Source organism: Puntigrus tetrazona, chromosome 25, assembly GCF_018831695.1.
Source record: "Puntigrus tetrazona isolate hp1 chromosome 25, ASM1883169v1, whole genome shotgun sequence".
Lineage (NCBI taxonomy): Eukaryota > Metazoa > Chordata > Actinopteri > Cypriniformes > Cyprinidae > Puntigrus > Puntigrus tetrazona.
The window spans coordinates 5953666-5966531 of NC_056723.1; the positions used below are offsets into that span (position 1 = coordinate 5953666).

The 12866-nt window shown below is 37.3% G+C and overlaps 1 protein-coding gene across 3 annotated transcripts in view; it reads left to right on the top strand.

Annotated features, from left to right (window-relative positions):
- Window positions 1-12866, top strand: part of LOC122330900 (cytosolic carboxypeptidase 4) — a 175957-nt gene that overhangs the window by 90749 nt on the left and 72342 nt on the right. For all 3 annotated transcript variants that reach the window (XM_043228263.1, XM_043228261.1, XM_043228262.1), the window contains exons 12-18: window positions 3504-3886; window positions 7340-7423; window positions 8625-8717; window positions 9166-9314; window positions 10981-11068; window positions 11211-11340; window positions 12530-12683. In XM_043228263.1, coding sequence (XP_043084198.1) covers window positions 3504-3886; window positions 7340-7423; window positions 8625-8717; window positions 9166-9314; window positions 10981-11068; window positions 11211-11340; window positions 12530-12683 — 1081 coding nt within the window. The remainder of the gene's footprint in view (window positions 1-3503; window positions 3887-7339; window positions 7424-8624; window positions 8718-9165; window positions 9315-10980; window positions 11069-11210; window positions 11341-12529; window positions 12684-12866) is intronic.

Below are 12866 nucleotides of genomic sequence, written 5' to 3' on the forward strand. Positions count from 1 at the left end.
ACACACACTTCATTTTTCATACTTTTATAGTATGAAACTTATACTCATTTACATCAGTTTTCATTTTGCGCGATTTTATTTAATTTTTTTATTCTTTTCAGTGATCGCTACACCCTAGCGTTGAAAAAAGCTAATTTGAGAACCTGTAACTGATTCTAATACGCATCAATCTTAATGTTCATTATGCAATTTGTCATTGTTTTCTTTTGGTTGCAGCTCAATCGATCAAACCGTACTGTCCATATAGCCTCCCCCTTCTCCGTACGCGTCTTTGATGCATTTCTCCCATTATCATTAAATGCCACTGTGATCTGGAGACGCTGTGACTGGATTGGACGCAGGGCTCGTAATCACATCTCTGCATTATGCATGCTGTGCAAAATACCAAGATGAAAAGAATTTACAGCAGGACATTCGTGCCAATCAGTTCCCCGCTATTAATCTTGCATGACAACGATGCCGCACCTGTAATCTTCGGGCCAAAACAAAGGCCGTGATTAAACGGGTTTAATTCATAGTGTCACGCTAGCGTCCCGTAGAAAAGAACGCAGGTAAAACTGCAGAGCTGTCAAAAATATTGCAGGCTAGATAAAGGGTTGAGCTGTGAAACATGAGCCTGAGAAAGAGAGATTGGCACGGAGCTTGCGCTCTCCGAGGGAGGGGAACGGAAGGGTCTCTTCCCCTGAGGACTCGCCTCGGGATAACATGTTTCCCTTTGATCTCGCACTCTTTGTGTGATACTGTACAGGACAGCCAGGAGTTGGAAATTAGATGTGCATTTCATTCAGCATGACACCAACATCCTTGTTCCTCTGCTGACTAAGCCCAAGACTCGCTATGAATGAGTCTTTTTGTTTTGTTCCCGCGCCGCAGTTCCTCAGGCAAGGCCTCTGTGCAAGTTTACTGTATTTACAGTACAGTATAATCGATTAATTTTGAATAGATACTAGTAACATCGCTCTGATTTGGCGGAAGACTACAAGTGTCATATCGCATTCATCCACAGTTTGACGGCACGCGTGTGGCGATTGGTTCAATTGCTTTCATTTTCTTTTCATCGCGCCTGATAAAGCAGCGTTTGTGAGCTCCGTGCTGCTTTGTGTACAGCGCTGCCGGGGAAACCCTCCAAAAGAGTGGATCTAGTGGCAAAGAATGAATTAGCATTTTCATTCAGATCAACTCGAGCTAAAGCTAAAGGTTAAAGCTGACGTCAATGTTAACGACTCGTATCAATCATTCAGAGTTGACTCTTTGACAGTAAGCTTATACACTGAGCACTTTCAGATTTAAAACTGCAGGATTTTTCACTCAGGCAAAACATCAGATGGAGTATACTTTGAAAGGCTGCACATTCGACTGTATGCATGTGCTAGCGTGCGCAGAAAAACGGTGCACTTTAGGCTTAGGGATGCTCTTGGCGGGTTCTGAGCGCGGGGATCACGTCTATAAAATGTTGAAGTAATTGAAGTAGCTTGATGGTAGTTTTAAGTATTTTAAGTACAGTGATATGCAAAAGTTTGGGTACCCCTTGCAGAAACTTTTGGACAGGATGAATATGTTCAAAGTTTTCTCATTTTGTTGAAATTATTATTTTTTTCCCGTGTGATACTGCCCTACGGAAACGGCAAAAGATACTTGCATGTTTCCGGAAGACAAATTAAAATTAGACGAAGTAAAATTTACCTTGATAATCAAATGAAAAAGTTTTCACCCCCCTGGCTCTTAATGCATCTAGTTTCATCAGTGAATGTTTGAACTTTTTTTTTAATAGTTGCGTTTGAATCCCTAAACTGTCCTCAGTGTGAAAAGATGGATCTCAAAATCATACAGACAAGGTTCAAATATGCAAAAGATGCTGGAAAACTGAAGAATCTGCAGGACATGGAGGATTTTTCTGAAGAACAATGCTCAGTTTAACTGTTCAGAAAACAAACAAAAAAAAAAGAAGCAGATCATTCAGGTTAACACACACCGTATTAACAACCACAAAAATACATGCATCTTGTATAATGTCTCATTTAGATTTTTTTGCATACTGTACACTTTCCAGAATTGTTCGTAATGTATGTGGCAACTCAAAACGGATTCCGTGCATTTACAAACCTATCCGCTCGCAATATTCATCGTCAATTGAGTTTGACAGCTGCGGAAAACTTCCCCAAATGTGTCACAATTGCGCTAATTTATCTATTATTTTCCGTGCTGATTACAAAAACGCCAGGCGTGAATAGCTTTTAATGGTTGGTGGATTGTGTAATTGAATTGACCTCAAAGAGATTCGTTCGTTCCCTTTGCGAATTGAATCTCGTCTTTTTTCCCCTCTCACCCACTTGTAGGAACAACCGAGCACACGTTCCCCGAGTCCCACTCCCAGAGCTCATCAAAAGGGCCGTTGTGCTTGTCTGTATCAAGTTCATGATTAAAATAAGTCTTTGAAAAAAAACCCATCTCAGTGCTGTTACGTTGTTTTAGTGTTATTTGTGGTTTTGAAAAACGAATATGACAAAGCGAGCCCCCTGAGACGCAATATACAGCCTCAAACCCGAGACGTTTTTATGCAGCAAAGGTTCATTTATATTAATGCATCCCCTGCTATTGGTATTCATGGAAGTTGTGGCGTCTTTGTGCTTACACATATTTTTAGGAGTGTGAGGAGAGGGGAAAAAAGTGAAATTTAAATGCAATGAAATAGCAGAGGGTGCAGTACTAAAGTTTTGTATCTAACAAATTCACTTTGATGGTATACAGTTTATGTGCACTGCGGCGAAGATCAGAGCAAACACGGGACGGCGTTCAGAAACGAAGATCTTCCGTGGGGAGGTGAGCGCAGATGATGGAAGCTTTTATCGGCCTGATGTGTGCTGAATTTTCCCCAGTCAGCACATCATGTCTATCGTGTTTCTTGGACATTCTCCCATTCACCTTTGGGAAGAGCCTGGGAATTGGACCAGGGGCCTTTTTCCTTGCTAAATTTATGGAAATGCGCGAGGCGTGAGCTTAAATTGTTATTTGGTTGCTCTAAAAGCAGCCAGGGCCCTCGGCTATTTTGATACAGTTCATTTTATGCCTGTCAAAGACTGTAATTGGACGACCCTATTTGTCAGTATCGCCCTTTTGAAGTCAATAGAAAGCTGGAAGTGATGTGCACCACTTTGGGCTGCATCCTCAAAACAATTCCTTATCCTTTTTTTGGCTTTCCTCTCTCAATAGTCTCTAAAAATGCTTTCATTTCCTTCACAGTTTATTTTGGGTTGTTATTCTGCAGTGCCGCACCGAGCAGTTGACGGTGCCAGGGGGAAAACAGGATATCTTGTGGCTGATGTTTACTGTAATCTTTGTCTTCTTTTTTGCCGTTTTTTTTCTTTCTCCAACACCTTTGATTTGAGAGTTGCTGATGTGGCCGAAAGTCTAGAGAGCTGACATCTGTGGATGCGCTTGAATTTTTCTCTCCCTGAATATCAACATTAGCTTTGCAGCTTCTCTCTAACAATCATGTCTTCTAGGATTTGGACTCCAGCTCTGAGGTCGATGAAAGCTCGGATGATGACGGCACTCTGGAGGGAGACTTGAACGACGAGACACCAAGTGACCAGAGAGGCTCGGAGCTGCCCTCCGACCGAGATGAAAACCACGTCCAGACGAGCGACTTCCATAAGCATTACCTCAACTGCTCTAGGAAAGGCCAAGGCCACTCTAGCATGGTGGACAGGCTTCTGGAGAAGTACGGGATCTGCATTCCCAACCATGATCCACGTCTCTATGCCGCCACTGCAGCCAATACGAAGTCTATAGCTGGATACTCCATCCTAGCCTTCCCTGACTTCTGGGGACACCTGCCTCCACAAGAGCAAGAGCCCATGGCTAAAAGACCGCCACATGTTCAGAGGTGAGAATTCACACTTTTCATTTCACGCAATCAAGTGGTGGTCCAAAATGTCTTGAATAGTAAAATAACATTTGCAATGACCTAAAAAAATATAAAAAATGGACCTTACATTGGTTAAATAGGAAAACCTAATGTTTTTGGACAGGATGTTTTTTCACTAGTGCTGAGCAACGGTTAAATGGTGCTAAATTGCATTCAAAATAAGAATTTTTGTGTACATAATATATATATATATATATATGTGTATATTTATATATGTATATAGAAATTTACACACATGGATATGTTTAGATAAAAATGTTATGCTTGCATATATAAATATTTATATATATTATAATTGTAGATAAACATGTACATGTATTTTCTAAATGTATTCAATAATTGTAGATAAACATGTATGTATATACATATATATATCTAAATGTATTCAAATATGCATGACATATATATATATATATATATATATATATATATATATATATATATATATATATATATATATATAATATGTGCATATATATATGTATACACACAAACACTTATTTTGGATGTGATTTAATAGCTATTTATTATTGCCCTGCATTTAAGAATAAATCAAAGAATTTTTAATAATTAAAAAATACATTGGTGAAAGTACTAAATATCTGCAAAAAAGTGTATGTACACACACACACACAAACACATTAAACTTTCAAAATAACTGAAAAAAACCCCAAAACATTGTATTAATATGGTAGCAAGTGACAGATTAAAAATTTGAACCAAAATATGAGAACATTTTATCCCTGATTCATCTCATGTCACGTCATAATAACAAAACATGTATTCAATATATATTTTTTTATTGTATGATTGCATTTAATTTATCTAATGCATAGAGATTGCACTGCATTCTTCTTCTAAACAGCTGTGAGTCTGTAGTCTGTATTGCAATAACAGCTGAGATTAAACATCAAGGAGCTCTCCATTTACCTGTGATCACATTTAATATTCAGTATTGAAAGATTTAAGAAGACATTTACTTTGAGAGACATATCTGGGGAATGGCTGAGTAGAATTACTCCAGCGTTTTGTTGCCCATAAAATCTGTGCCATTACAGACTGCAACAAGAGAAACAACAGAAAGCTGTTTGATTCCAAAAGACGCTTTCAAAACCTCCCCAAAGACGGTTTAATTTGTGCTTTAGTTTTTGTCTTGGGTTTTTTGCACAAATTCCGCATTCCAGCAGTTTCCAACCTTTTAGCTGCTTGCGTTACATTTTCATGCTGAGATTGCCAGAAAGAAATAATGCAAATATTAGACTTCATTTATAAGATGATTTGCTTCACGTGGATGCAATTTAAGGCCTATTCTGCCTCCTTACTTACGCATTGCCAAATGCAAATGATTGTAAATTTCGTCGGCACCGAGTCATTAAACTCTAAGCACAAATGAAATCCATTAAAATATTCCTTTTCGAGTTAAACTCTCTTGCCTTAAGTGAGTTGTTCTGCTTTCGCTGGTTGCTTTGCTCTACAGACACCCAAAGACTCTCTTTCTACTGAGGAAAAGCCCTTAAATCTATATCTAATTATGGTAGCCCCCTTCAGAAAACTTGTTTTTTGCCGAAACTTTCCTCAATGTGGAAGAGAGAGATTAAAGGAAATAGACGTTTAGACGTTTCTGTAGTTTATTGTGTTTGCTTGAGGGTAAGATAAGTTTCTATGGGTTCCATTAGTGTTATTTTAACTCAAAAATAGTTTGAATAGCTTTAAAAGGAAAGTGTCAGACAGCCAGTGACAAAAAAAAAAAAAGTGACAGTTTTAATTCTGCATGTTGCTTCCTATTTGCACATTATCGTTGGATAAGTCTGAAACATTTGCTTTTGACTTTCTAAAATGTTCGTTTAAAAAGAAAAATCATCTTTAAAACAAATGCCTGACACGTCGTTTTGATAATATTTGCTCGCAATGGTTCATCATAATGTCTTTTTTACCCTTTGCGACGTTCTATGCTTAGAATTTCACATTATTGAAAGACGGAATGCTTGTTTATGTCTTATTGTTTTATATTTCTTCCTATGAAGTAAACATTTTGATGAGAGCGCTCTGTTTATTGCCAGCCACGGTGGACTGTTAACTTTGTTTTTGCTCATTCATTCAACCCCATTATCATCTGAAATTTGCTCTCGGGATTGGAGCGTCCACACGGATTGGTTTTTTTTTTGCATTGTGGTTATTCGCATATGGAGAAAGGCCTTATTATTATTATTATTATTGTTTATCTGCGACAAAGAAATAATGCACACAAACAAGCAAGAAAATTAGCCAATTAGCATCATAGAGGGAAAAAAAAGATGAGGCACCATAAGTTTGATTTGGAAACGGCATCATCCAAACAGAGTTGAGAACGACTCGCCATTATCAGCGATTTAGGTAGACGTCTGCATATTATTTCGCCAGACCACGTAATGTAGCTGATAGCTTTGCTTATTACTCATTTTTATCAAGTAATATCCAATGATGCAACTGTCGCATCCTTTGTGTGTTGGCGTCTTGTGAACTCGGAGCACAGTGGTTATTTTAAATGCACTCCACTCCAGACTTAATTTTTTAACATTTTAATTTTAATTAAACGCAAAGGTTTTGTTTCAAAGCATTCTAAATCCACTTCATATTTCCCAAAAATGAAAATTCAAGCCAAAATAATAAAGCGGCCTAAAGTGGTCTGTGAGCTCCCACCTTATACGTATAATGCACACAGCGTTTACAAAAAGAGCTCCCTCTGTTGGTGAAACAAATATACTACTATACCTACTATAGTTAAACTTTAAAATAATAGTTCGCGATCATACATACTAAATGGTTAGATCACAACGAAATTATCATTTAATTACTCACTCTCCAATCCCGTAAGACTTTTGCTCGTCTTTGGTACACAAATGAAGATGAAATCGGACAGCTGTCTGATCCTCCATAGACAGCAACACAACTGAAATGTTCCCAGGTTCAGAAACATATTAAATATATCGGTAAAACTGTCCGTGTGGCTCAACTTCAGTTTTGCGATGCTACGAGAATACTTTTTTTGTTACGGAAAGAAAACAAAAATAATATAATTTACTCATAATTTACTCATTCTTCTCCGCCAAGTTACGTATCCGCCATTTTGGAGATTACTTGAACGCATTTGACGCAATCAGCGCTGTTTACGTTCGGGGGGGGGAAATAACGCGCGTGAACGTAGTTTACGTTTTGTGTTACGTACGCGTTGTGATACTCTCTAAAATGGCGGAAGACGTAACTTGGTGCGTTAAGAATGCTTGAGTAAATTATTTTTGTTTTCTTTGCACAAAATACTATGTTCTGACTGCACATACCGAAAATATATACAAATATAAATGTTTAATCCATTTATTGTATTAAATTTGTGTATCGATAGTTTATTTGTTTATTTATCTATCAATTTTCCAGAAAGAAAGTTTTCCAAGACGTCCAGCGTCTCATATGTCCAGAGGACATCATCAACAAGGTTGTTTTTGACATGGACGATCCCAGGTAAAACGCTGCTATCTTAATTTATTTTTCTGATAAAGCATTTTCATTAGATCTTCACATCAGTAGCATGGCAACCGTTTAGATGCTACATTAAGTGCCTCTGATGGATCTTAATGGATCTTTCACATGCTTGATACGACAGTAGCAGCCAGAACGTAGAAGATCTTCGGCGCAGCCTACAAGTTCATTTTAAAAGCTTTAAAATTGCAGCAATTACAATAAAACCTTAAAAAAGGCAACTGAGGCAAAAAAATACCTTTTTAGGAACAATCTTATTTGCGACTGGTTTTGCTCATACAGTTCCTCAGCTTGTGTGCATTTATCCAGTCAAGCTTGCTTTGATGTGACCGCCGCTGTCAGGGGCACTCTACGTGATAAACCCTTGAATGGACAGTGTCTCTCTGCCTGCCCAGATGCTGATGGACAGCTTGTCAGTCGTAGCTGGTGTTTACCATCATGTTTGTGGGTTGCAGCAGGTTTCTGATACTGAACTGCGTGCCTCCATCACGTCAACGGTGTTCCGCACTCATCTTCTGTGTCATTTGCAGTGTGACTGGAATTTATTGACGCAAGCGGCACAGAATGAATAATTTAGCCAGAATGGTGGTTAGTAGTGTGAATCAATATGTGGGACAAGTATGGGGATAATTCACTTGTTTGTTAAGCTAATGTGACAGTATGGTGGAGTGGAACATGCTCAATCAGCACAGCTGTCCGAAAATGTGTCTCTCTCTTCTGTTCATCTCGGTTTTCTGTGCATTAGCCTTCTCCACTCAATCTCATTTGTCCTCTCTCTTCCTTACTTGCTTCTTTTTTTCTCTTTCTCTTCGCTTCCTCCCTTAATTGTCTTTCTTTCTTGGTTTCTTTTGCTTTCCTTTCTTCATTTCTGTTCTTTCCTTCCTTTTTGCTTTCCTTCCTTCTGTTGTTTTTACTTCCCATCTTTTCTTTTCCTCTCTATCTCCATCCTTCTTCCTTCTATACTTTCATTTATTACTTTATTTCCTTATGTTTGCTTTGTTTCCTATCTTTCTCTTTTTATCCCTTGTTTTCTTCCTTTTCCATCCTTCTTCCCTCTACCCTTTCATTATTTTATTGTATTTACTTACTTCCTATGTTTCCTATGGTTTCTGTCATTCACTCTTTCTCTTTCTCTTTCTCTCTTCCTTTTCCTTCCTTCCATGTATTTTCTTTCTTTCCACAGTCCACAGTGTTCCCCCGATATGTGTCCCAGTTCCCTTCGATTTTTCTCCAAATTTGAAAGCGGGAACTTACGAAAAGCCATTCAGGTCCGCAGGTGAGACTCTTGCATTACAATACAGCACACGTACACAAGCGCGCACACACAAACACGCACGCACACACGCAAACATGTACTGCAGACAGCTCACAGAGTGCCCTTGGGCCTCATTTGTAGTGTATTCGCAATCACACTCTCTCTCTCGTTCTTATGTTTCCACTCTTTCAGCAAGCTTGTCTCGTCAACGCATGCAAGATCAAATCAAAGACGCTGTCTACAGAGCAGTTCCGATGCGCTTAAATAAAAGAGCCGACGTTATATTTTTCCAAATGAAATGTGGCGGCGTAACAACAGATAGGGATGGAGTGAGAGATTTCTCTCTGTCATTTACGTAACGCGGTTCTCAGTCTCTCTCTCTCTCTCTCTCATTACATCTCTCCTATTCTCTCTTACGCCCACTTTGTCTGATTTCTCCTGTCTGTCTCTCTTTCGCACTCTCTCTTAGTCATGAATATGATTTGATTCTCAATGCTGATGTCAACTCCTCTGCACACTGTCAATGGTTCTATTTCGAAGTCAGTGGCATGGTGGCCGGCAAGCCTTATCGCTTCAACATCATCAATTGTGAGAAAGGGAACAGCCAGTATAACTATGGTAAGCCGTACAGTAGAGACTACCATAAAGCCATGTGATTTACACCAGCAGGATGTCTCGTTCTCGCATCGGCACGTACTGTTACGGGAACCGGAGTTCACCTCAGATCACCCCGCATTGATCCAGGAGCATGTTCTGCTTGTGAAAATGGCGTGTTTGTTGCACGAGGGTTACAACGTCTATTTTTAGTGCTGCCTACCAAGACTGAAGATGCATGTTCTTCGATTGTTCTAGATGGCATTGATTTTGACGCAACCATCTTCTCTCGAAAGAAATACATTTCCCCACCGGCACCGGCACAGTCAGCTTAAGAAGATGCCACAGTGGTAGCAGCTAAATCATATCTTAGCTTCACATTGCTCTCAGACACAGCGGTGGGCCCGAGCAGCTCTTAAATCTGACACCAGCCGTATATCCCAGAAAAATACAGTGCTTCGGCATTTCTGAGTCCCTCCCCCGATAAAGCGTTTTCAATGGCCCTTGACTGCCTTTTCCTCATTTTGGTGTGCAGCTGGGCATTATAAGAGACTCGTGCTGCCCTGAAGTCAGTGTTTTATGTCTCTATATTAAATGAGATGTCCTTTACCGTTGACCTTATTTGAGTTTGAGTAAAACTTAGTCCCAGCCAACATCTACTTTGAGGAGAATGCATTTCAGGGCACCCTGTCAACATGTCTACCTCTGGTTTGGGTTGGTTTCAACAAAGGAAGTTTCAAACATTTCTTTGAAAACTAAAAATGTAATCATTTTAGATGAACATGTTTATTTAAATGTAATCTGTTCGGGTGATTTTAGCATTCCTCATACCTTGAATTGAAAATTCATAAAATCCTGAATGTCTTCCATCAGGACTATTTTTTTTTTTAATAAATTATTTTATAAAATTTACTGTGTTCTAAATAAAATCATTTTGTTATAATAAAAACTTTAATGCGTGATGTCTTGTAATTTAATTTTTGAGCTTGGATTTCATAGACAGGGAAATGTTTTTTAACCACTATTGCCATCAAGACAAACAGCTTGCTTCAAAATAATTTTAATATAATAGAGAGAATATTAATTTTGGATTTATTCAGATTTGTTAATGGCTTGTTTGCTCACCAAGGTTGCGTTTATTCATTCAAAAATTAATAAACACTAAATTGTGAATTTTATTATGATTTCAAGTAAATATGTTTTTATTTTAATACATATTAAAATGTAATTTATTCAGTTTTGTTGGCCAAATTAAATTATAAAATATAACTACTCCGGTTTTTAGTGTCACATGATGCTTCAAAAATCATTCTAATACGTAGTTTTGATGCTCAAGAAACATTTCTTATTAGTTTTTAAATTTTAAAAATGTATCGATCTAAATGACTTTTTTGTGAAATGGCTATTTGCCCATTTAACCCAGGGTAGGAAAAAAACCCCACAAATACAGGGAAGTATTTTAAAATGATATACTGAATGTGTGTGTGTGTATTTATATGTACATAATAATACGATTAATAGCGATTAATCGTTTGACAGCGCTTTTATATTTAAACAATTGGCTTTGCCACACTAAAAGCTCTTGTTACTGATCAGTATTGTCCAAAAGCTAACAACCTGAATGTTTAGCAATTACACGATGACCTTTAAATGACTGAATGCTTGAGGTGCTTTATAACTGATGTTTCAGGCATGCAGCCTGTGCTGTATTCTGTGAGGGAGGCGCTGGAGGGCAAACCACACTGGGTGCGAACGGGCTCTGAAATCTGCTATTACAGGTACTTCAACATTTTTCACCTCAACATTTATGCTCCCATTCTTTTCTCTGCCTCGCTTTGCTGTACTTTTTTCTCTGTGCAGTGTATTCTTTATTCGAGATATCGCATTTATAGAATCTAATTGCGGATTTGACTCCCACAGAAATCATTTCTGTGCTAGAAGAGGTCAAAAACATTCTTTCTACACGCTGACCTTCACGGTGACCTTCCGTCATGAAGATGACGTTTGCTACTTGGCCTACCACTACCCTTATACCTACACCACCCTTCAGGTGCTTGACATGACCCGCTCTGTATGGATATTAGGGACCTCCAAAATTAATAGCAAGATATTCGCGAGCTTAATCGATATGTATCACGATTTAAAATGGAAATGTATTCAGATTTTTGTTTGCTAGATCGTGGGGGGAAAGTTGAATCTGAGGATTTGCTAAAACAATTCATCACGTCACTTTCTCATTTTTGTTTTAGAAGCAATAATAATAATCCAACACCAAAATCATATTTATTTAATTGAAAATCGAAACTGAAAATAACGTTTTTTTTTTCAATAATTTAATTAATAATCAACACTAAAATAAAAAATAAAATACATGAGCTTTTATATAACCTTTTCTTTAATAATGTATATTGTTTTCTTAAAGTTTTAGTTTCAATAATAAAAACTTGCTTCATGTTTTATGCAAACATACGTTAAATAATAATGAACATAATGGGTTATGTAAAATATAATATAGTGCATATATTTATTGCAAAATATAAATTTTAATTCATATAATATATATAATATATATGGTTAATATATATATATATATATATATATATATATATTATATACATATATATATATATATATTATATATATATATATATATATATATACAATAAAAATAAAATTATATGGAATATAGTACGTTTTCACAGTTTTAGAGCAAAATCGATTAATAATGCTATTAAATGGATTTATGGAGGTAAATGTAAGCCATTATATGAAAAATGATACATTTCAGTAAGTTATGCCTTTATTTTAACATACTTTATGGTGTTAATTAATGTTTATTTTGTGCTTTAACTAGTAGTAAGGGTGAGAGATAATCAGTTCAGTGATCTGTCATTGAAGATCATCAAAACCAATTTTATTAACAATTTAAGAGATGGTTTCATATCAAAAGTACCAAAACAATTTGCAATTATCGGATGGACACTACAAATAATGTTTTGTGAAAGTTTTGCTCCACATCAACTAAAAATAATCATTATTATACAATATATATTATTAAATAATAATTAATATAGATAACTTTAAATAAAGAGTGGTTGAATTTAAGAAATTAATAGTCAAATCAGTCACAGTAACACACTAATAAAAACAACACCATTTTGGTCAATGATTACGATTTTTTAAAAAATGTGGTCGATTAAATAAAGACTAAAGCACATGTATTTACAATTGTTCTCTAGACTCATTTGAAAATGTTGGAGAAGTCTGTAGACCCACAGAAAGTTTTCTTCAGGCAACAAAACCTCTGCGACACACTGGCGGGAAACTCCTGCTCCTTAGTCACGATCACAGCCTGCCCCACTTCCAGAGCCTGGAAACATCTGCACCAGCTGCGTAAGTCTAAACCTCGCTATGAGTCAGATTTATGCTCTTGTGTGTCGACACACCTGTGAACTGAGCGTCTGATGCAGCTCTGGGTTTGTATTCAGCAGTGAATCCGTGTGTGCGCGCTCATACAGTCTGGCAGATCTTCAAGGCACTCTGAGCATCTGAGCTTTGACACCTCCTGTCAGAGGA